At 38.7% G+C, this 26,413-nt stretch overlaps 2 protein-coding genes across 24 annotated transcripts in view; both read left to right on the top strand.

Annotated features, from left to right (window-relative positions):
- Positions 1-26,413, top strand: part of calm2b (calmodulin 2b, (phosphorylase kinase, delta)) — a 376,281-nt gene that overhangs the window by 114,652 nt on the left and 235,216 nt on the right. The gene's annotated exons all lie outside the window — the stretch shown is intronic.
- The window catches only part of nrxn1a (neurexin 1a), a 204,591-nt gene that overhangs the window by 90,362 nt on the left and 87,816 nt on the right, over positions 1-26,413 (top strand). For all 23 annotated transcript variants that reach the window (XM_077200870.1, XM_077200865.1, XM_077200874.1 and 20 more), the window contains 2 exons: positions 4,402-4,846; positions 15,732-16,115. In XM_077200870.1, the coding sequence (XP_077056985.1) occupies positions 4,402-4,846; positions 15,732-16,115 (829 nt within the window). The remainder of the gene's footprint in view (positions 1-4,401; positions 4,847-15,731; positions 16,116-26,413) is intronic.

The following is a 26,413-nucleotide window of genomic DNA, read 5'->3' as shown; positions in this document are numbered from 1 at the left end:
ATAATTTTTGCGCCAACATGCTTCACTGTCTTCACAGTGTACCTTGGCTTGAATTCAGCACCCGGGGGTCTCCTGACGTACTGTCAGTGACCACTAGACCCGAAAATAACAATTTTATTCTCATCAGTCCACAGAATGTTACGTCATTTCTCTTTGGGCCAATCGATGTGTTCCTTGGCACATTTGAACCGCTTTTTCCAACAATGGTGCTTTACGGGGGCTTCTTGCTGTTATAGCTTCTATCTAACATAGCCATCTAATAGCTGTCCAAACACTGCCCTGACGTCTAGACTAAAACAAGGCAAAATTTGGGCTGTCAATAAAAATTGAATAGACCTCTAAACATAGCCCAAGAAAACATGTCAAAGAAATGAAATCAAACACCTTGTTATCACTGTTGACTTTGCTTACATGATGGAATATCATACATTGTAGAAGTTATTTAGGGAAAAATGACATGTAACCAAATTCAAGGTTATTTGGGCTAGAAGTGGGTTACTAATAGCCGGACTATATCGGGTTTATAGCTAACCGGGACTGTGAAATGACGGTTATTACTTGCTGGAATGTTTGGAATGGCCCAATTTCTCAGTAATTCAGAAGGAAATGTATTTTATGAAATTGTTTGAAAATTTGCGTCCCTTTTTCGTTAATAAAGGTCAATTAATGACCCATTTTTTTACAGAATGATGGAATTATCTAATTAAACTCCACACTGCTATTATTTTGAACACATCCCTTTCAGTGAATGAGTCAATTACTCGGAACAAGCAGTATAGCAAGCTGTATAAGTCAATACAGCATTCACATAATGTCTGCTGTTTTTATCATTTGTATTAGTTGCTTTTTATACATTTTATGGACATCAACATTGTACTTATGTGTGCTGTCTCTGACCTGTGAAAACATATAACGCATCACGTAAACCAACAACTGAAGGAATTATTTATCAGTCGCCACGGACTCGGGAGCCGAAACAGAGCAACAGAGTTGAAATGCATTCTCTAATTAACATTGCTGATGAGGTTTCCTCACATCTGAAGACTGTTAATTTGAAAATGGGTCACAGATCGTCAACAGTGACAGAACTAACTAATAAACAAGAGTGCGACAAATTTGATAAATAAGTAAATAATACATTTAAGTTCATGTGGAAATTAAAAGCCAGCCTAATGAAATACTTTAGAATCACTCAGTTCTCAGCAATATTTGATAGATAGATGTGTGTGACAGATCACCAGTCCACTACCTCACATGCTCTTGACTGTGATCGTAAAACTCCTGAGAGGAAAACTGTGGAGAACATGTTGTCTCATGCATCAGCTTCCATCCTTCATGTTAGACTCGTATCCCTGTGGAATGGGATGTCCTCTGATACGCCAGCTGGTGAAGTAAAGAGATGTTCTGACTGCCAGGAAGTCAGATATGTTTTTGGTATTATAAACAGAAATAAAATGCCTGCCACTTTGTTTTATATATAGAAAAAAATGCATATTTATCTAATTTCAGTAAGCTAGTGAAGAGCAGTTAAATTGAGTTGATTGTGATTGATTTATGAAACAGGGAGACAATGATGGTGTTGGTTGAACTTAAGGTGCTGTAGCTCTTGGTGATTCATTCATTAACCTATAGACCCACAGTTAGTGACAACTGCTCACTGACATTTACCTTGTACGTCTATTTATCATGTCTAATCTTACACACAGCCTAGATCAGTGGTTTTTACTGTGGTCACCACGTGACCCAACACAGAACCATCAAATGTCCCTTTTTCTTTTTTTAACCATGCACAGTTTTGTTCATGGCTTCCATATGTTATGCAACCTGCAGAATTATTATCATGACATAGACTGAATAGAATACATTAACATAGTTTTTACATTTTATTGTATAGTTTATTTTTTTATTAATATTTTAGTTTGGTTTAAAATAAAATGTTTATTTTCATGCTAATTTATATTATTTACATTAAGATTACCTTTGCTGCCACCAATAATTTAATAACACTGTAAAACAGTAACCAAATCTCAAAATAAATATAATTTTTTTTTATACTGTACACTCTAATGTTGTAATGCCTAAAGTAATTTAGCATTTTAAATTATTGAATGTAGCTTTAGTTCAGTGCTTTATTGTTAATAAAAAAAAAATATATAATTGTAATTTTGGTGGCTTTTAGGTTATTGACGTAACATGACAATAATGATCTGTTTTTGAAAACAAAACAAGAAAATAAGTATATTACTTAAAAAGAAGTTTTATTATTTGCATTTTTTTAAAACATTTTCAAATTATTTTATTATTTGTATTTAGCATTGTTTTTTCTGGTTGTCCGCTCTCTATGAGAACAATCCTGCATCCAGTTTTTGAGAACCAGTAGTTTAAATATAAATCATGGGTTTTTCAGAGACATCAAATATACTAGTAATACTAATAACTTTCTTAATGCAAATGTAACACTTTCAATGCTCACAAATTTTTACAAGAGCCCTAAAGATTACAAAAGGTGATATTTTCACATTCAAATATGTGGATGCACTGAGCATTAAAACAGTGCAGACTCTCCACTTTCTGCCTCTAGCCTTCAGCCTTCATTTCAAAACCAATCCACAAGCAATCAATCAATGTCAAAACATGAAAGTGCAGACTCGTGTAAGCTGTGGTCTGCTGCCCCGTGTAGGCGTTTGGTGTCTCTTGTCTGTGCTTTAGCTCTATAATTTCCACAGATTAGCAGAAGGCCTGAGGTCATTGACCGGTGTTATCAAACACACTAGAGCTTTGAACTCATGAACGGGAATTCATATTAAGAGGATTCTGAATGGATCCTCTTCTTGGTTCATTCACAAGCTTCACTGGCATTAAAAGAACAACTAAAGCGTAGGTGGTACAGGAGACCTTTTAACATTTTATTTTGTCATTATTTTGCTTTGCAAAGGTCATATTTAATATTTTCATGCAAGATGTGCATTATGAATGTGTGTGAGGTACATTGAGGACCTTTAGGTGTGTATTTGTTACCGTGCGCGAGTAGTTATTTATGCCGAGGTTGATTTATTCAGGCGTTTAGAGCTGGGTGCACAAGAAGCCCATTCATCATTAGTGCATTAGTTTTATTGCGTCCCACCTCTCAGGGGCATTTGGTCAGTGCTTTCCAGGCTCCTGATGGTTCAGATCAGGTGGCACAGACAGATGTGTTGTCCTCCACCTGCTGTCCCTGCCCCTAACCTCTCATCTGTAATGCGCTCTTCTCCGGCGGCCATGTTGTGCAGTGTTTTATCACAGATCGCTAGTGTTTTTCCTCCCGTGTGAGTTTATGAAGCGGGAAGGAGGAGGGGGGTTCAGTCCTGTGGCACGTTAATGGCTGGAAATGCTCTTGTGCCTGCCTGTGATTGGCATTTCTGAAGCATCATCAATAAGCTTTTATTGCATCCGCATACCATTATCTTCTTCCTGGCAAGGGCTCAAATGAAATCGAAACTGAATTAAAAGTGGGTTATAGTGAACACTTCACAGTCTGGTGCTCGGGTTTATTTCACCGGGTTTCGGCCTTGTAGAGGATAGAGAGAAAGTGTTGTGCCCCACAATCTGAGAGGGCAGAAAATGCTTTGCAATTTGATGCTATTTAGATTGAATAGTAAAATGACACCGGAAAGGTTGAATGATTACTTACCCACTGTATTACAAGGGAAATATATAAAAAAAGGATTTGTACTTTGACATTCACACTTTCAGTGTCTCGAAATGAAAAGTTTATTTGACAAATGTTTGACAGAGGTTTAACCTCCACAAAAATGTATTCCAAATTAGAACTGAAGTGACATTTATTTGCTTTAAATCTATAAATCTAATCTTATTTTTACTTACAGTATTGTGCCATTAGTTTTAATCACTGCACAGATGCCAGAGGAGATTGATGGCTATTGGTTTCTGTCAAACCATGGACCTGAAAAGATAAATAACCACTCATTAACCTCTCAAGCTTTTAGTATTACTTTATTATGTCATTGAGTCTGCTTGTGGTTAATGAAAGAGGTGAAAGATAATGAAACAGAGGTTTCACATTTAGCCAAAATATTGATTGAGTTTTAACAACAATTAACGAGTGGAGGAAGGATTTATTTTATTTTATATTTGTTTTATTTTATTATAAATGTAAATATTGCATGTATATATAATTAATTAAAATAATACTAACAAATTATATTTACCAGCAGCTCCAATCAGAGACATTGCTAGGGTTTCTGTGCTTCCTGTGGACTTTATTAATAGTTGAACAGAGTTTAAGACTATTAACGTGATTTCTACCCCCAGCTGTAGTTGTAATACACAGTAACATAATGTGATATAAAGTCTGAGTTTTTTCTCACTGGAAATCTGTTTGTCTTCTCTTTTCACATAAAGGTTGTGTACAAGAACAATGATGTAAGGCTCGAGCTATCTCGACTGGCCAAGCTAGGCGACCCCAAAATGAAGGTGAGCGGTGTGGTGGCCTTCAAATGTGAAAATGTGGCTACCCTAGATCCTGTCACTTTCGAGACACCAGAGTCATTCATTACCCTTGACAAGTGGACTGCCAAAAAAGCCGGTTCCATCTCCTTCGACTTCCGCACCACTGAGCCCAACGGCCTGCTCCTCTTCAGCCATGGAAAACCCAAACCGCAGCAGCAGAAAGACCCCAAGAGCCCCAAAACCTTGAAGGTGGATTTCTTCGCCATAGAGATGCTGGACGGCCACCTATACCTTCTGCTCGACATGGGCTCGGGCACCACCAAAACCCGTGCCGTCAACAAAAAAGTCAACGACGGAGAATGGTACCACGTGGACTTCCAGAGGGACGGAAGATCAGGTAGATCAGGCTCTGTGTCTTAATCTTACAGCTGTTCCTTCATTCTGCTGATGCATTTTTGATGTATTCAATGTATGGTTAGATGTTGGCTGGTATTCAAGGCCTACGAAAATATTGACATAACCGAGACAGCAGTGTTCTCTCACGCTCGCGTGAACACAGCCGTAACCGTGCCTTCCGGAGCGCACTGTCAGGCAGGCATTTGAATATGAACAGGACCCGCAGTCTTTCCTGTCTTCCTCCTCCTTTCGAGCTCTGTCTTCTCCACCGGAGTTGCCATGGAAACCAGATTTGGTTTCCCAAAGGAGAGAGCAAGCTCTGCCAAGCAAAGACATTCATCCCTAACTCTCCCACTATCCCCCTTTTTATCTCACGTCAATGCTGTTTGCCTGGAGTCGAAAGAACGGCCTTTGGTACTAGTCTGTTTTCTCGTTTATGTGAAAAAGTGAGAAAAGGCTCTATTGATCCGTGGTTATTGCGAATCTCTCATCGTCTCTTTCCGGATATAGAAATGCCAGTAGCCTGCATTAGTTCTGACATATACTGTGAGATTAAATGGTGAAAGTTATAAGGAGAAAATTAAATAGCTTTTGAAGCAATTATGAAATCACATTTCTAAACCAAGAGTGTTATTTTTCTTTCACACCGATACAGTATTCAATTGGGATTGGATACGGTTTTGTTAAGAGAGCCTTTTTAACCGTCTTTTTTTTTTTTCAACGGTTTTAAATCATCAAATCATCGTTTTCAATCACGGGGCTCGGTTTGATCTTATTCTCCAAGCTTTATCGTCGCACAATCCACTAGCTGTCATTGTGAGTTCAGGCACATTTTAAACGAGAGAATAAACCTTTTCTCTTAGTGGCATTTCATGGGAATCTGAAACGCCATTGACAGATGGGGCCTTGCATTTCAGGCCTGCAGAATAAGCTGTGTCACTCTCCCGCCTGCGCGAATTGGCTGCCTACGCAAGCCTTTTGATCATATATGGGCAGCCGTCCTGGTTCAGGGTGCGCGCGTGTGTGTGCATGCTGGTGTTTTTGCGTGCATGTATGCAAACATGGTCATTTGTGCCTTTGCTTATGCATCTATTAATGAGAATGTACATATGTGTACGTATATATGTGTGTCAGGGCCGTTTTTGTGCCTCCACAAAAAATGTAGGATGAGAGAAAAATCAACAATACAGAGATTTGGAAATAAGAGATCAAGTATAGTGGATAAACCAATTATTTTTCTAAAGTGACACTGTCCAGCAGTCAGCCAGGCCACAAATTGGCCTGAATGAATGGGTCAAAATTGTGGAAATGGACAGGCTAAGTACAAAGGAAACACACCCACTTAGACATCACCACTTTGGGTCAATTCTGAATTGAAATGAACTGGAAGTGATGATCTATGAGTGTGGTTTTAGTGACCATTCAGCTAATTTAAATGAAAGCTGCATGTCCGTGCCTTTCCCAGACATGAGACCTGCAGTGTTTACAGAGGTTTTGTTGACTAATGGTCCAAAAAGAAGGTGCTTATTAGTAATAATAGCTAAAATCAGTTACCAGTAACAAGCTACAGTACATTAATTAATTTTTGAAGTAATATAAACATTTTAAAAATCATAAATTTGATGAGATCATAATGTGATTTGTTTTTTTGCATTTAATACATTATTTCTTTCTGTATCTGTTGCGATAACAAATTATTGTATTCAAATAATTGGATGTGGGCGGGACTGAAACCAGAATTGTGTCAAAACTAAATGAAGAGCTTATTTTTAGACAACTTTATTTAATTTATACACTACTGTTTGAATAGTGTTTTTGAAACATGTTATCAGTTCTTATGCTCACCAAGGCTTCATTAATTTAATCAAAACTACAGTAAATACAGTAATATTGTGATATATTGTTATGATTTTAAATGATTTTCATATATTTTGTATATTACATTTATTCCAGTGAAAACAAAGCTGGATTTTCAGTGTCATAATCTTCTGTCTTCAGTGTCACATAATTTTTCACAAGTCATTCTAATATTGTGATTTGGTGCTTAATTATTATTATCAATGTTGAGAACAGATGCGCTGCTTCATATTTTTGTGAAAAATGATCATTTTTGATAATTGATAATTTGCAAAGTGATAATTTTTTTTGTAGGATTCTTTGATGAATAGAGAATTGATAAGAGCAGCATTAATGTGAAATCAAAATCTTTATAACATTGTAACCTTTGCTAAATAAAAGTATTTATGTCTTGCAAAAAAAAAGGTTTTACTGAATCCAAACGTTTGATCTGTAGTGTAGATCTTGTATTATAAATTATTTATTCTTTTTTTTAAACAACCCTTTTTAAGAATAATGCTAAATATGATATTGTCTAGAAGTTTAAAACATTGATATATAGCAAAATGTGGAAATATGTACGATATAGTCTTAATTTAATGTTACTCACCAATGCATTGTAATTTTAGCTCAGTCTAACAATATATATATATATATATATATATATATATATATATATATATATATATTAAAATATTTAATTGTGATTAATCATATTAATGTTATAGTTAAGTCGCAATTAATCACACATTTTTATCTATTCTAAATGTTCCTTGATTTCTTTTTGTCCCATTATTTTTTCTCATATCTCTCTTATCGACATGTAAAAGTGGATCGGCAGTAAGTTTGTTCTTAGTTGTGGTATCCATGTGCTTCTGTCTGAAGTCATCCATTGTCACCTGACTTTGACGAGGGGGTGAAGAATTCGCATCAGCTCTGTGCTTGGCCATCAAGTGGTATTTCAGACTGGACGGGCTGAGATGATAGCTCAGTTTACAACTACAAAACACACAGATTGGTCTTGTCAATGGAATCATTTGGCAACTTTTTAATCTTATTGGCATCAATTTTTGCATCTCGCGCTCCCCATCCACTCAAAACGAAAAGTTAGCCTACTACTTTTTGGCCAGCTCGCAAGCCCAAACAAGTGTGTGCGACGTGCCTGTTGTTTTGTTTCCGGTCTAGCTAGATCCGGTGTGGTGTTGTAGTTCCCTTTCGAGGGAACTCGGACTGCGTCGATTGACACTTTGGGTGGAACGCCCCGCAGCGTAGCGCCTCTGAAGTATGAATGAAACTAAGCCAATCTCTGATTGGTGTTGCGTCATGACGTAATGTGTGACGGCATACAAGCCGTCACACATTATAAAGGACGCCGGCACACATGAGATGTCATATTTTTGTTCTTCAGCAAAGCGCTCTCTGTTTGACTTGTCTGTCTTATTTAGTGTTGTCTGTCACAAAGAATTACAACTATATATATATATATATATTATGGACAGCCCAAGTTTCACTCTGTGTGTGCATCCCTGTCCTCGTTATATCACAGGTGGGGACACACATCGTTTGTGTTGGCCTACACATTATTTGGGAGTGCAGCACGCGCTGGCAGCTCTCGAAGGGGCTGCTTGCGAGGATTGTGAAACACTTCCAATCCGTGTGCTGCGCTCCCGCCTGGCCATTTAAAAAAAAAAAAAAAAAAGGAGGATGGTCAGGCTCGCGAGCCCCGTGGTGTGGAACCCGCGTCTGCTGAGGCGGCACGGCAACGCTCTTCATGGGGCTCGCAAATGGGTCTGTTGCAATATAGAATCTATAGTGGCTCGGATCTCGCGTTTGCCGAGGCACCGCGTTGATTACGGGTCTACTCTGCAATAAGATTCTGTGACTTGGATATCGCGTTTGTCGAGGCAGCGCGTAGATTACGTGTCTACTTTGCAATAAAGATTCTGTGTGTGTGCGAGGCATGAACAGTCGCTCCCGAGGGTGCTGGCTGTGTTCATTGAAAAATATCTCGACGCGTATATCCGTGCGCTGTCCGATGTTTCAGCCTCACTTTCATCTTGGGTTGGAAGCCAAATATATTGTGAACGACTCGAATCTCGCGTTGCCGAGGCAGCGTGTGGATTACGAGATAGCCTAACACAAAACAGTATTGTCTGGTAATCATGGCTGCATTTAATTTTAAGAAATTAAAATGATGAAATATTTCTGACTTTTGAATATCGGAAGTTAGATATTTTAATTCAGCCTACCATTCAGACCGTGTTTCACTTATACAGTGTTTGTGGCTACTTTTATTTCTGAGGAATTAAAATGATAAGCAGCGAACGCAGGCTTGCGGCCATGCAGTGTTCCTTCTGCACATCAAAAATCGTTTTTCGATTCTTCCCTGCTGGTCCTCCGCTTCAGGGTATCGAAAACGAGACAAAAATAACAGGGCTATCCCCCCCGTGGAGGGACGAGTGAGAATTGCTCTTCCACGGAGCCCTCAGAAAATCGATGTTTGTATCCAGCGTCAAGTGCGCTTTGGGACACATCGGTTTTCAGCAAATGAGCGTTGCAGTGTCCGCCCCAATGGCTTGCGGCCAGGCAGTGCTCATGTTCGCCTATCGGAAACGGCTTTCGATTATTCCCTGCCGGTCCTCCGCTTCAGGGTGTCGAGAACGAAACCGAAAGAGCCTCCCCTCAGGGGAGCCCTCAGGAAGTCGATGTCTGTATCCCGCCGTTAAGTGCGCTTCGGGACACATCGGTTTCCAGCGAACGCACGCTGCTCTGTCTGCCCCACAGGCTTGCGGCCAGGCAGCATCGAGAATCGTGTTCGGTCAAACCCTGCCGGAGATCCGCTTCAGGGGGTCGAGAACGAATCCCGATTGGTACCCGAAGCCAGGCTCGAGAGCCTGGTTCCTTTGGTAAAATATTTCGATGCATGGAAAAATCTCACGAATATTTCGCCTTGGGCCCTGCGCACCATTCAAAAGGGGTACAGGCTGCAGTTCGGTTTATGCCCACCAAGGTTCAACGGGGTGGTCTTGACTGCAGTCGACCCAGTGCAGGGTCGGGTATTGGAACAGGAAGTAAACTCCCTGCTGGTAAAGGAGGCTATAGAACGTATTCCTCCACCGGACAGGGAGTCCGGGTTTTACAGCCGCTACTTTATAGTTCCCAAAAAGGATGGGGGGTTGCGTCCAATAATAGATCTCAGACACTTGAATCGTTCTCTGAGGAGATTCAGGTTCAAGATGCTCACTATTCCCATCATCGTGAGTCAAATCCGAGGATTGGTTTGTCACGATAGATCTAAAGGACGCATACTTCCACATATCCATCCTTCCATCTCACAGGAAGTTCCTGAGGTTCGCTTTCGGGGGCAAAGCGTACCAATATCGGTTCTTCCGTTCGGCCTAGCTCTCTCCCCACGCACATTTACCAAATGTATGGATGCAGCTCTAGCACCGCTGAGGCTCCAGGGCATCAGGGTGCTCAATTATATCGACGACTGGCTGATTCTGGCCCAGTCACAAGAGCTGACGGTTCGGCATCGAGATGTCGTCCTCGCCCACATTCAAAAAGAGCGTGTTGACACCAGCCCAGAGAACCACGTTCCTGGGAGTGGTGTGGGACTCGGTCACGATGCGGGCACGATTGTCTCCTGCACGAATCGAGTCCATTCTGGCCACAGTGTCCAGGATAAAGCTAGGCCAAGCCATTACTTTGAAACATTTTCAAAGAGTGTTGGGGCTCATGGCAGCAGCGTCCAACCTTATTCCATTTGGCCTGCTGCACATGAGCGCCCTCCAGTGGTGGTTGAAAACCAAGGGGTTCTCCCCGACGGGGGACCCGTTCCGCATGATCAGGGCTACGCGCAGATGCCTTCGTTCCCTATCTATGTGGAAAAAAGCTTGGTTTCTGTCCCAAGGTCCAGTGTTGGGAACGTCATGTCGCCGGAAAACCGTTTCGACAGATGCCTCCCTCATGGGCTGGGGTACGGTCATGGACGGCCGCTTTACGACAGGCCTATGGCAGGACCATCATTCCTCCTGGCACATAAACTGCCTGGAGATGTTGGCAGTGCTACGAGCTCTGAGGAGCTCCCTGCTGGACCTCAAAGGTCATCATGTCCTTGTGAGGTCAGACAATATGTCGGTTGTGGCCTATATAAACCATCAGGGGGGTCTGAGGTCTCGCCCTCTATGCAGACTGGCGCATCAGATCCTCCTGTGGTCCCAGGGGAAGCTGTTATCTCTAAGAGCAACATACATCCCAGGGAGTCAAAATCAGAGAGCAGACATCCTGTTGAGACAGGGGCTGAGGCCAGGGGAATGGAGACTCCACCCCGAGGTGGTGGAGTCAATATCTCAGAGGTTCGGCCCAGTGGAAGTGGACCTATTCGCGTCTCGAGAGATGACCCACTGTCCACTGTGGTTTTCCCTCACTCATCCAGCCACGCTGGGGTTGGATGCCATGGTGCAGACGTGGCCGAGGTTGCGTCTGTATGCATTTCCCCCGAACGCTCTGCTCCCGGGAGTGGGAGCAGAGAGGGACCTAGAGAGGGTCCGTCACGACGGGATCAGTCTACTGCTGGTAGCCCCGTTGTGGCCGGCCCGAGTATGGTTCTCAGGCATTGTATCGCTCCTAGACGGCCCTCCGTGGGAGATTCCCCTCAGGAGGGACCTGCTGACGTTTTTCTAACATTACTACTGTAGTTGTTGCAACAGTATGTGAAAAAAACTACTAAGTTTGCTAGGCCAAAAAGAACGTTAATCTCGCAATAAAAAAAATGTTTGCGTTAATGCTGTTAATAACACATTTAACTTACAGCACTAATATATATATATATATATATATATATATATATATAATATTAGATTAATATATATAAATAAAAAATATATAATATATCTTTTTTTTCAGTACAATTCGTTATTAATTTTTGAAGCTATTTTTGTGCCTTTTGTACTGCTGAATAAGATATTTGACTTCAAGCATGTCACTAATAAATAGTATGCTAATATAATGCATACAAACAATTATATATTTTATTGTTTGTTGTTAATGTAAGGTAAATGCCATTCCATAAACATTTCAAGCAAAACCACGTAAACATCAAATGAAACTAGAACATGAATTTACATTGGACTTAAAAACCAAATGGGGCTTTGCTTCCTTTTTCCGAAATCCACTCTACTCCATTAATGTGTTTGTGTATTTGTGCGTGTGTACAAGAAGTAATGCCGGGCCCAGCATTAGGCCGTGCTATGTAATCACTGAGCAGAGTGAATGGAAGTCGAGATGATGGAGAATGCTCATTACTGATGACCCGGGGGAGATGTTTGGCTGCTGTTTAGGGGTACATTCGCCAAGTGCGCAACACAGGACAAGATAATGTGTGTGTGTGTGTGTGTGTGTGTGTGTGTGTGTGTGTGTGTGTGTGTGTGTGTGTGTGTGTGTGTGTGTGTGTGTGTGTGTGTGTGTGTGCGCACATGTGTGTGGGGGGTGTGCGAGTGCGAGAGGAGGAGAAATAGTGCCGCTATGCCCCATCAAATCCATACAGACTTATTACAGGCTTAGAGGAAAATGAAATTCTTATTTACCAACACTGTTAGCATGTTACAAGTGGCATCTCTGCAGTAATGTATCAAGCGGAATAGAACGGAAAGCACTATTTTTCCATATTTGTTGAAACACTTGGCAGGGAATGAGTTACATGGAGCATAATTATAATTTACTGTGCCACCATGTCTAGCCGTTTAATATTTCTCCCATTTCTTTGGGTGTGCCTGTGAATAATGAGTCAGATACAAGAGGGCGTAATCAGTCTATGGATTCACATTTAATCTCGAAGATAATTTTTCTCCCTCTCGAGGTATGTGACGCAAATCTAAGCTCAGGCCCAGAGCTCTACATCACAGACCGGAAAGCATAGCAGAATGTTACTGCAGCCATTCATTCAATTCCCACAATAGCCATTAATGATGAAAATAAATCACAGATCTGAGAACAAATACATCCTTTATTGGAGCTTGGCACACATTTATATGCACATAGTCACTGAAGCTCCTGCTTTGTTTCTGTGATCTATTCACAGATGATTTATAATGAAAATCCATACATTTTCAGCCAATGTTTGTTTAGAGATCTTGAGGAATTTAAAGTCCAAGTTAGCATGTGCACGACTGACTCAAAGGATAAGTTCACTTCAGAATTAAAATTTCCTGATAATTTACTAATCCCCACTTCATCCAAGATGTTCATGTCTTTCTTTCTTCAGTCGAAAAGAAATTAAGGTTTTTGAGGAAAACATTCCTGGATTTTTCTTCATATAGTGGACTTTAATGGGGTACAACGGTTTGAAGGTCCAAATTGCAGTTTCAATTCAGCGTCAAAGGGCTCTACACAATCCCAGCTGAGGAGTAATCTAGGGTCTTATCTAGCAAAACGATCTTTCATTTTCCTAAAAAATTTATAAACATTTATATACTTTATATACACGCTAGTGCAAGACGAGCATTTGTGGTTAAAAAGTATATAAATGGTTATTTATTTTTTAGAAAAGGACAGTCGTTTGCTAGATAAGACCCTTATTCCTCGGCTGGGATCGTGTAGAGCCCATAAATCATCTTACAAGTCATATACGCCTAAGTGATTTTTTTTTGAAAATGTAAAAATGCAGAACGTTTTCTGTGATGGATAGCTTTAAGGTCAGGGGATTGAATGTACAGTTTGTACAGTAAAAAAAAAATCATTATGTCTATGGAAATTCCCCATAAAACATGAGTGTGTGTTACACAGAAGAAAGAAAAGTAATACAGGTTTGGGATGACATGAGGATAAGTAGTTGATGACAGAATTTTCTTTTTTGGGTAAAATGTCCCTTTAACATGTTGTATGCCTACGGTACAACCTTCAGCTGACCCCTCGATTATAGTCACACAAATTATGCCTTTGTAACAGAAGCTGCATTTTTGTCACTAAAAAAAGAAGGTTTTGGCACTGAAAGGGCGGCATCTTTAATTCTAAGCTGCCTTTTATTGAGTTTGGACTGAGTGTTGGACACTAATAAACAGGATTCAGCAGTGGCCAGCGCTTTGCGTTAATCCCTGCCTGTTCTCTCCTATCTTGCCAGTAATGGCTTTTCTTTTGTAACTGCCTTCAAGGCGTGAATAATGGCAGTGCACAGTGGTGGAAAATGAGAAGGAAAATTCTGAATTGCAGCCTGCGTATAAATGCCTGTTTGTAAGAGTCGCCAGGAAAACAATGAGGGTGATTATAAAACTCATGAAAGTGCTTTAACATTATTAGAGTGAATGAAAGGCTCGCCTCACCCGAGAGCACTGTGTTTTCGCTCTTCATATTAACCACTGTTGTAAAAGCGGTGTTTAGACATAAACCATAAAACAGGAGGGCGGACAGAAAAATGCTTTGAAAGGGTTCACAAATAATTTGTTTGAACTGAATCAGTCACAACCAATCAATTAGATATGAATCAGGCTGAGGGTTCATTCTGTTATATGCCCTTTTGATAGTGATGACTATCCGGTGAATCTGGCACATATTGTCTGCTGTTGCTATGGAGACTGCTTTTTGAATCTTTGTTTTTGTATAAGGGTTTGTACTGTCATATCAAGACAGCCCAAAAACAGATGATAATAGAGTGGTGCAGGTATGACATCACTTTATAGGCCAACAGACAGTAAGCATCACACTGGTTCCCTCGACAAAAACCCAATAGGATTTTGCCATAGGCTTTTGGATTATCGTAAAAAAAAACAAGATATGTGATCAACAAAAGTTTATGATACTTGCAATTTTGAAGATAAAATCCAGTCGCCAGAAGTAATATCTAAAATACTAATACTTATATCCAGTTTGTATCTAAAAAACATTTTCCCAGAACGCTGGAGTTAGAATAGTTTATAAGAGCACCGTTTAAGCGAACTGAGTTTACTTGGTCAGCTGATGATGTTGAATCTCTCGACAGCCTCTGTAGTCCCATTTAGCCACTTGTTAGCAACTGCCTTTTTCAAGACACATAACAGCTTAAAAATCACAAGTGGGGTAATACTGATGTATTTTATGTCATAGAATAAAACATGAAAGTATCTTGAGCTTGTGTTCACCACAGACCTTATTTCAGGCATTTAACCAAAATCCCATGCAAAAAACCCATGGACTTCAGGCCGATGGAACCAGAAGTGCTAAAATGCTAACTCGCTTCTGCGTTTTAGCCTACTAAGTGATGTCATACCCGCACATATAGATTTAATCCCCATTTCCAACAGTAACATCCAGTATATACATCCAGTAAAAGTTCTGTACTGTTCTGAGAGCTTTATTACTTACCGATTCCCTATATTATATTATATTATATTATATTATATTATATTATATTATATTATATTATATTATATTATATTATATTATATTATACATCAAATGGGAGTAATATACAATTATTTTGAATTTTATGTAAATTGTCTATCTAATCCAGTAACTTAAATACATGAAATAATTGCATTGAAATTATGCAAAAGACTTGTCATTATGCCAAGGGCCCACATTTTGTTCCAGGCTTCCATTTTTTTTTAGCATCAATCTTGTTCATAACTCATACTTTTGCTATTGACACCTACATCAAGCTGATTTGATCATCCGCAGAGCGATTTTATACTCGACACATACCTACAAATGCAAAACTGACAAATCAATGCTAAAGGCGCTGTTCTGACAAATGGTGACAAAGTGTTGCTCTGGGATCATCCTTCACACTTCCAAGCTTAAGCATGAATATACAGTTGCTACATAATTTCAGATTTAATTTGAGGAAACTGAAACAGAGAGTTTCTTCTACATTGTGTGCTCTGAAAGCAAAGGGGCTTTTATTTACAGAGGAAAGAATGAAGGATAATTTCAATAGCCTTAAAGAGTTTCATTTGCATAGTCCATAATTTGCATTTATAATTCCTCATTAAAACTGAATCATACTTTTTAGAAGTTGCTGAAATGGCATCTAAACATCAAGTTAACGAAATTTGCTCCTTGTGGTTTTGTGACAGGCACCATTTCCGTCAACTCGATCCGGACTCCCTACAACGCTCCCGGTGAGAGTGAGATCCTGGACTTGGATGACATACTCTACCTGGGCGGCCTGCCAGAGGACCGCGCCGGTCTGATCTTCCCCACGGAGGTGTGGACCGCTCTCCTTAACTACGGCTATGTGGGCTGCGTGCGAGATCTGTTCATGGACGGCCAGAGCAAGGACATCAGGCGGATAGCGGAGGCCCAGAGGGCAGTCGGGGTGAAGCCATCCTGCTCTAAGGAACCTCCCAAACAGTGTCTAAGCAACCCCTGCCTTAACAGCGGCACCTGCAGAGAGGGCTGGAACCGATATGTGTGTGACTGCTCAGGGACGGGCTATCTAGGTCGCTCCTGTGAGAGAGGTGAGGACCAGTATTTTGCATGTGGAGTCTAGAGTTTGGTCTTGCATTGTGTCATTTGATAATCTTTTCCATGATAGCCATGACTGTCAACAGTTTTGATGTAAGCTTGGTTTCTATTTTTGCTGTATTGTGCTGGGTAGTCCCATCCACAGTGAAATCTCATTGGTCTAAAATCAAGCTTCGCATAATAATAGAGTGGTGCAGGGATGACTTCAAAACCCGGAAGACTAATTGGCCCCTAGTTCCCTCGAGATTATGGGGTTTAATAATGTTTTTTTCAATTTATGAAAGCCTGTGGTAAACATAACTTGACTATACTTTGACGTTTTGTTCTATAAGTTAAATTGCACGCACCCATACCAAATTTATTTATTTTGATGCAGTTATGTTTATTTATTTATTTTAAACGTACTGTATGTTTCTAATAAGTAACTAAGACCGTTTGGGGTGTGAATGTGTGCAATTTACGTTGTGGAACAAAACTTCAAAGTATGGTCAAGTTATGTTCACCACAGGCTTTATTTTACTCATAAATTGAAAAACCCCATTATAAAACCCCATACTAAAATCTTGAGGGAACCAGGGGCGAATTAGTCTTCCGGGGTTTGACGTCATCCCTCCACCACTCTATGGCCCCCCAAAATATTTGACCATATTTGGCCAACTTAGCCACACTAAACATGTATGAATTTCATAGTATTATATAAAATAAAAACTAGATAAAAAGTGTGATCTACCAAAAAATTCTGATTAATTTGTGATTGATTTGGAGTCAATTCATTTCTATTTCTTGATATCTTTTGAAAACCTAATAAACATGTTTATTTTGTAAAAATATTTGCTTTAAAAGTGCACTATATTTCTAGGGCTGGGTAAAAAATATTGATTTATCAAATCGATATCGATTCTTAAATCCCAAGAATCGAATAGGCTAGTCATCCTGTTTTCAGTTGATGTATGAATGGAACATTGTAGCGCGCATCCCATCCAATAAATCGCAATAATCTTTGTGTTTTGTTACTATTGATATGAAACAAATTCTCAGATTTCAAATTACGCCCATTTTCTCACGAAATTCATAAACATAAATATGTTTTTTAGCGCCTTTTTGGCGCTGTAGCGTGAGATCGCTCTGGCGCAGCTCAGCTCAAGAGAAGCAGCACAAGGAGCGCACATGATCTTCTCTTCCGCCTTAATAATACCAGTTACAGCGCGAAATAAACATGAATGAGCATCTGATAGTGTGTTAAAAGATAGAGTACAACTTATCGAAATCCGTATCATGTCACTTGGAATCGTTCAATCAGTGTTTCAACCGTGGAAAGACGTCAGTAAAACAGCTTGCAAATAATGTCATGTACAGTCACATTTACCTCAGAAAAAAAACATATCCAGTGACCATGAACTCTTTAGTCAGCTAGAAAAATGAACTCTAGAGAGGAGCATTTTGCTAAATATATGCACCATATAACATATTCATTATAATTTGTTATGTTCTTCAATATTTAATGCATGTTTGAAAAAATCTGGCAAGTTTTTAATGACAGCCACCATTTTCATATAAAAGTGTAATTTAAGCGTTTGTATACAAATCAGTTAATTCTTACCTTCAATATTATAGTAGGCTAATGAAGCCTAGTAGGCTACAACTGACTCCCATAGTTTACAGCATTAGTTAAGAGATTTGTTCACCTTGAGAATTTGCCATGCATTGTAGCCTACCTGATATCCAAAATAATCAATATTGAATCGAAATTGAATCGAATTGCAAGCTTGTGAATCGAAATCGAATCAAATTGTGAAATTTGTTTCAATACCCAGCCCTATATATTTATATAAAATAAATGCCAATTGGTTTGATATTTTATTTTTAAATATAAGACATTCATCCATTTTAAAGCAAATATCCAAATAACAGCACTTTTTGGGGACAAACATCACATCATTAGCTGTGATTTTGTTGCGTATTGCGTTGTTTCGTTTTCAGCAAGGACCGAATAGGACAAGGTGTTACGAAGCATCCCTGCTTCTATGAAAGATCTGTACTCATTCTTTCTCCCGTGATGTGTAAAGACGTGGCACTCATTCAGAGATATTCTGTCCATTATGTTGCGTAGGAGAGGGAGACATTCACCGCTTTGTTGCCTCGGCCTTAGCATAGAAAAATATCTCTCTTTGTCAGCTCATCCTTGACAGTGCAGCTGAGCTGACGTTACTGTTACCGTGGTAATTGTGTTTCTATTCAGTCCATGTCATCTTCAGAGAGAGCCACTCAAGCATGGATTATGTTTTTGCCTTTTGTCTCCATCCCTAGCAGAATTTTAATTCTGTTGTTTTTCCAGATGAACAAAGCGACCAGCGTTCACCCCCTGCCTGTTAAAAAGGGAGTCAGCAAGAGCTCTAAGTCCACATCCAGTTATGCATTTCCACCCCTCATAGATGCCTCCTTATATTCGGGCAGGCCTCCTTGAAGTGCTTTAAGCCAGTGGTTCCCAACCTTTTTTGGTCTGAGACCCCCTTTTTCCCAATAAAATATTTTAGGGCCCCCCTTTACATTTAATGATATTATCGCTCTTGTAAGCTTGCAGCAAGGATGACAAAATATGTTGTTTTCAAACAAACGGTATATTTACTATAACCAGATATGTTTATGCTCAAATAATAGCCTATAATATTGAAAATACAATAACAAAAACATCAGTAGGCCCTTTGTAATTTAAAAACGTAAGCCTAGGAGAAGCCTATATATTGGCCCTTATTTGAAATGCAAAACCTGAAAATATTCCCACTGGTGTGTAGGTAAAAAAAGAAGGAATATAGGCTATTACTAAATGACTGCTGTCTGGGGCCTCAATACTTGCAAGTTATTTGTGAGGCTTTATCAATGTGAGGCTTTATTTTTTACGTTTTTGGCGCTTTAGCGAGCGATAATAAACTTGCGTTTATTAACAGAATAATGCGCAGGGCTCGCAAAATTTAAAAATTGCTGGTAGCCCTTCGGGCAGGCACTCTTCAGATTTTGGTAGCCCGAAATGAATTTTACTAGCCCAAATAAAAAGACAATTTTTAATGTAGAAAATTGGTTAGGAGTCAAAACATCAATCAAAAACTTTTTAAAAACACAAATATCAACAATTGGATATAAAATAATCAAATTAGAATCATCAATACAAATATGCCATCTGGTTCTAACTGAAGTGAAATTTGTGTGACCAGTGTGGAACATGAATCAGTCTGTGGCTCAGCCCCCAATGAGGGTATGATTAAAAAAGTTAACACTTTAGTTTAGAGTCTAATTCTTACTATTAACAAGTTTCATTAACATGCAGATGGCAGGGTTTTATAATTTCTGAGGTCCCGGATGTGAGGTAGGCTAGTTAGGGGGGTTCGAGATAATTTGTATTTCTCTGATCTACATATCCCAAAAAATTGGATAACAACAACTTTAAAAACATGTCATGCAGCTGATTATTTTTCTCTCCTGATGCCAGTGAAGAAAGTAAACATAGGGTCAACTGATAGGTTGATGTATGAATCATTTTCTCAGATGCGTTAATTTACTGAAAGCTACTAGGAAAGCTAGGTAGCCTAACTAAGTTTATTAAATGCATTCACAATATATACACATTCATTATTGATCTTATTCCTAACACAGGGCCGTAGACAGGGCTTTATAATCAAAGAGGTCCTAAATTTAAGGTTGTCAGGGGGTTCAAATTTTTTTATTTCTCTGATGTGTGCATTTCAAGACATTTGAAGGACAAAAAAGGATAAGAAATAGCTTTAAAACCATGTCAGTGGCAATAGATTTTTTGTCAATACCTGCTCTCTCCTCATCTCCATCACTCTTTCTTTTTCTCTGTCTCCTCATTTTGCCCTGGTCTCTTCCCCTCCTAAAAATGAACTTTTTTAATTTACTGAAGGCTACAAATTGTATTATATTAACTCTCAACATGTACACATTCATTATTAATCTTGTGCCTAACATGATGCAAACGGCTTTAATGTTTCTTGTCACCTCACAATGACAGTAAACTAATTATTACATTAGGCCTACATGAATCACGTTAGATAAGCCTATTTTCAGTATATTAGTTTGCCTGATTATTTTTGTCATTCGTTTAACATTTATGACCTAAAAAAAATGTCAAATATGAAATGTTTTGTTCAGCTACTTACATCTTATCTCGCACTTGACGGCCATAAACTGAAGCGGCAGTCACTCTGGTAAAATTCGCGCTCAGCAGCTTCTGTGAACATATAGCCCGCCTATTTGATTGGTCATCTTTGATTTGATTGGTCATCTCAAATATTCTGACATTGACGAGCAGTGACAGACCAAGGAGGCTAATATGAACACACACACACACACACACACACACACACACACTGTCCTCTTTTTCTGACGTGCACTCTGCTCGCGTGCCGCTGCGGTTTGAAGATTATCGCGCTGAATCTGATTATAACAAGACTGAAGGGAACACGAATTTGTGAAGCTTACACTTAATCACACATTTTTAGGTGGGCGAGGCAGAAGTTTAGGGGAATTTGATTACACTATTTCAGATAGCCCGTCGGGCAGGCCGGTTATGCATTTTGTTAGCCCGACTTGAAAACACAATAGCCCCGGGACGATTTTGCGATTTAGCGATTTTGCGAGCCCTGATGCGTCTTTCGGAAGAACATTGTAGCCGGAACTACTTCTCTCTGTGTACGTCTATGACGAGTCACGCAGGTACTGGGCTACTCCTCAGCGGCAGCGATCCGAACCAGTGTAAAATAGTCCCAATGTAAACACTTATTATAGGTGTACCATAGTGGTTCAGGATAAGACAAAAACACGGATTGATGAAATCATGATGAACTCGCTCATTATATAAATTTTGAACAGGAAAAAGTTAAGGACTTTTATTTAATGCTCATTGCTCCAAACTTTTCAAAATATGACGCGACCCCCCACAGAGCTCGCTGAGGCCCCCTTGTGGGCCGCGACCCCCCTGTTGGGAACCACTGCTTTAAGCTATAGTGGCTAATTCTTTAATGGAAGAGCATCTCTCTTAAGCTTGTTGCTGTTGTCTGATATCACCCTGCAGCAAAGCCACAACTGTGGGAAAATAACAATCAATTATATGCGCATTGTTGAAGCTCTGCGCAGGAATTATGGAAGTGATTCGGTCAATTAACCCATCAAAGACTGGTTGCTTTGTCATCACCCAAGCAAATTTCACCACAAACAGCCGTCAGAAAGAGAATAGTGCAGTCTGGTGCAGTTTTATAGGGTGTTGCCGGCTTCCTCCAGATGCACATTTATAAGATTCCAGTGACAGAAAACAGCTTTTTGTGCAATGCTAAAATGGAGGAAAGATGAGAAAGAGACAAAGAGAGAGAGAGAGACAGGCGACAGTGTTAATCTTGTCAGCACAATATATAATGGAAATGACAAAAAAGCTTACTGACAATAATTAAGCTATTTTAATTGAAACATGCTTAAAATATGATGAGGCAAAAATAACCTAATAAAGTAAAATGGTTTTAGAAGAAAATCAATGCAGAAAGAATTGATTGAAATGATCTAATTACGGCATGTTGGGATTGATCTGCTTCAACTGAAAGAGCTGAACACTGGTGTAAAAATATGTCCAGTACTGTATATACACAAGATACTATAACAACTGCACAGTTAGTGAAGCGAATGCAGATGATCTTCAGTGCTGGTCAGAATGTGTTACTCATCTTTGCCATAACAACATCCTACGCTAAAGCAATATCCTGAACAATTTCTGAAATGTGGGAAAGGACTTAAAGTCTTTAAGGCATGAAGATTTCACTGTTCAGCTTCTGAAAGGTAGCTAATACTTTATAATACTCTCGAATACTCATTAAAATGCTTTTTTTTTTTCAGTTTTCGCTTATGTTTTATATGATTTGATAAATAATTTTTGATAAAACTTTTTTACAAAATGTACAACATTTTGTTAGTGTGGTCTTCTAAAACTAATTACAATTTTTTTATATAATTGTTTAATTTCAAAATATTCTAATATAATTCTATTATACACTGTATATTGCAGTCAGAGTAAAATGGAATAATTAAAGGAATACAAGTAAAACAATTTATCTACCAAAATAAATCAATGTGATTTTTACATTTTATTAGACAAGTAGATTTAATTTAAAATTATTATATGATAATTCTACTATTTACTGTATGTTTCAGAGTAAAATGGAAAAAATAATGACATGACAAAAATGGCTGATTTTAAATTGAAATGAATTTTGAATTCAATTTTGAATTTCTTTTTCTAAATGAAGTACTAAATTTAATTGATTTTTAAAATGATTTTTATATCAAGTCACCTTTATTTAAATAGGGCTTTATACAATAAAGTTTTTTTCAAAGCAGCTTTACAGGGATATGATTCAATAATGCAAACAGAATGAAATTCTGTTGTAAAGCAGCTTTAAAAAGACAATACTAAAGTTATTCAGGTGAAATCGGTTGTGTTGATTCAATTCGGTTCAATATCTGTGTTCATCAATTGTGGAATTAGTTCAGCTGATCTGTAAAGCTGCTCTGAAAAAAAACAGTGATGTCGTCATCCAACTCTGTTCAATTATACTTAATTATATTTAATTTCAAATTATTATATTATAATTAGGTTAGTTCAGTCAAAGTAAAACTGACAAAATTAATGAATATGAAATGACAAAAACTCTGTACACTTATAGGCAGATGGAGCTGGGTGAGCAACAACAAAATTAGGCAAAATAATTTCCCGTAGAGTGTGGTTATGTTCACATTTGGCCCTGCCCAGCTGTGTGAGGTGAAATAAACTCAGTGCTTTAATCCATAACCATCCAGCTGCTCTCAGTGCTTGACTTACTTGAACAAAGCATCAAAGAAAAACAAACGCCCCAGAATAACATCTGCCCTAATTTCCTTTTCTATCACTTTCTATCACTCCAAGGGCCCTAATGGGCACTTACAGTGACTAAACTTAGCGCGTAACCTCTGCTCATCCCTCAGTACCAGATAGTTCCGCAAACAGAGTTTTTACCCTACAGCACTCGTTTTGTTTAGAGAGGCGATAGGATGTGCTACAAGCGGGATCAAACAGCCGGGCCTTAATAGACTTCACTTTTATTTCCCTCAGCCACACCTGCTTGATTGCACGGTTGGCAGGTCGTTCATGTTGATTCCCAAGTCGGTATTTGTTTCATTGCCCCGGCCGCTGCGCGCTTTTAGACTTCATGAGGTGTCGTGTTGCGTGCAGAAAAAATGTAACATGCATTTACGGTGAAGGTTCCATCGGAATGCAGGAACTCACCACGAGCAAACCTGAATAATGTATGATGCCTCTGAGCCAACTCATCCTGTTTATCATGATTGTTGAACATACATTTCCCTAATCCCTGTGGCAACTATAGCTCCTGTGCGCTGCAGTATTCTGGCGGGGAGGGCCTGCGGCTGCACCATGTGATTGCTGACTCTCCGGATGTCACCTAGCGAGCTAAACTCAAAGAACAGCGCAATTCAGGGAGTGTGTATTCAGATTATGGAAGATTAGGCCTTTTGCATGATCAAATGCACTTTGACATGTTGAGCACTCATGCAGTTGGTGATACAAGTTTGAGTCTGGCTTGTGTCACTTCCCAAACCTGTTCTCCCTTGACTGCATCATTTCCAGTACTTTTTCTGCTATCACTATGAATAAAATAACAAAAAGGCTAAAAATGAATTTGTAAAGGGCTGTAAGTTGACAAACTTTTGTAGAGCATGCTTCAAATGGAAGGGGAAAAAAGCTAAATAGCGATTATTGCATCTCCAATTAAAATGCTAGAAATTAGCCTTAGCAAGTCGCAATTTTATTCTAAAAATAAAATGTTCACAGTAATATCTTTGTTTACATTTTTCTTTTTCTTTTGTAAATATTGCTGTATGTGAAAGGTTATTGTAACTAAAACTACCAAAACCATAAAAAACATTGGTAACACTTTAACTAAACTTAACACTTTAAGTAAATTTCACCGTAAAAAAAAGTACAATCAACTTGGATGTTTAAGTCATTTCAACTAAAATTCTAATAAACTGACTTGAGTTGAATCTTGTATAACTTGTAAAAAAGTTTAAAATTGCTTAACTTATAATGATAAATAGCGTGTTGTTTTAAATTATAGATCATATATTTTTTTTTTAAACTACATGTCAACTACTAGTCATTAGAGTATTAGTAGTTAGTTGACATAGGTGCAAAGCTACATTTAGTTAGTAGAATGACTGAAGTGGACTATTGAAAAAAAAAGTGTAACCAAAACATTTTAAAACAAACATTAACAGAAATAAAATCAAATATTTTAAAAAACAGTAAATATAGAAATAAAATCCAATTATAGATATTAACAAAATTATCCTAGTATATCAATGATACTAAACACTAGTACACACTAGTATGTGATGAATTATGATTAGGCCGGTTTATTGAGGCCGGCACATCATGTCATGTATTCAATTAAATAGTTATTGAATTGACATCCCTGTTTTATTTATTTATTTATTTATTTATTTTTATCTATTTTTTTTTTTCTGACAGAGTAAAAGTGCTTCATGTGAGATTATGTGGTAGCCTGATGGAACAGGAAAGACAGAGGCGGGTGAGGTATTTATTCCTGCATAACAGTGTCTCCATTTGCATGTGTTGGGCTGATCCTGCATATCAGAGGAGTTGGACAGCACGAGCACTAAATGAAAGTAGCAACAGATGGAGGGGCAGATGGAGAGAGTGACCAGCCATGTACACTCCTTTCTACCTGTGGCCCTCCACTTCCGTCTCTCTCATTACAGACCAGGAGAGCAGCAGTTTGAGGAGCTTTCGTGACTGGTCAACGCTTGTTGTGACAAGATTGCCCTTAATTGAGAGATCTGTGTCATTCGAAAAGATAAACCGAAGCCATTCTAAAGCTATGGGCAGTATAATACTAAGATTTTACCCCCTTTTTTTCTCTTTTTGTTATATGAGGGTTACATTAAATCCATTCCTATATCAGTTATTTTCTGCTACTTTTCAAATGCCTATGTATAGATTTTGTCATTTTACATTGACTTCCAAACATAAATATGGAAAACTATTATGATCTAAACAAGGAGTGAAATAATTATTAACAATTATAATGTTTGTGTGTGAATTTATATTAATATTTTTACTCAAATTGTGTCTGTCCTGTTGCGACTGACATTATTTATATATATATATATATATATATATATATATAGAGAGAGAGAGAGAGAGAGAGAGAGAGAGAGAGAGAGAGAGAGAGAGAGAGAGAGAGAGGGAGAGAGAAATAATGTCTGTATATATATATATATATATATATATATATATATATATTTGTTTTTCTTCTCAGAACTTTGTGTTCTTGGTTATCAAATTGGTCATTATGTCAGATATGAAATATGACGCATAAAGCAATCAAGGTAAATTTCTTCTGTGTAGAGAACATTTTTATTGTGCTGATATATTAATAATATGTATTGAGGATTTATAACATGTTATGAGTAAAAATATTTTTTAAAATGGACATTTTATTCCAAATAATTCCAAAATAATTATTCCATTTTATTCCAAAAATGTTAAAAAAAACATTTCCATCATAATGCTATTACACACAATATGTAATTTTTTTTATGTGGTGGAAGTTGGAAGTGACATTATGATGGAAATACTCTGATGTTTCACAAAATGGCACACTTTTCATTTCATTCACGAGTAAACACTGTTGGGTATTGTTAGTAGTATATATATAAAACTAGTCAAAGTGTGTTTTAAGAGAGTTATTTTAAGCCCACCGGGTCCATAAGTGCCCTAGTGTCTAAATATGTGGACAGCTGAGCTCTGTCGATCACACCTTCAATTCTGTCATTTCCCGTCCTCCCTCTGTTCTATCTCCATGCTGTTTTCCTAGCATGTTTCTTCATTTGAAACCTCTGCAGACCTCTGCGAGGCACAGAGAGCGTCGCTTCCATCTTGTCCAGATTGGATGTGATGTGTGGGCTGTCGAGCGGTACGGATGCCATACTGCTGCGCTCTCCCGCTGTGTGACTGTTTGAGGAGGCAATGAGGGTCTTTCTGAACCACTGGCCATACCTCTCTTTTCATTATCCTCTCCCCTGGCGTGAGACTACTGCACTGGAGACGAGACGGGGGCTCGTTTGTCAAGCTGTCATTGTTTTGAGGCTGCCTCCTCTCTGGAGCGGGTCTCGGAAGGGAGTGCTAAAGATTGGGGTTTAGGGTTAAAGGCTA

This window comes from Siphateles boraxobius, unplaced genomic scaffold (assembly GCF_051911475.1).
Source record: "Siphateles boraxobius isolate OS27281-9 unplaced genomic scaffold, OSU_SipBor_1 46, whole genome shotgun sequence".
Lineage (NCBI taxonomy): Eukaryota > Metazoa > Chordata > Actinopteri > Cypriniformes > Leuciscidae > Siphateles > Siphateles boraxobius.
This window is presented reverse-complemented; position numbering and strand designations above follow the sequence as displayed.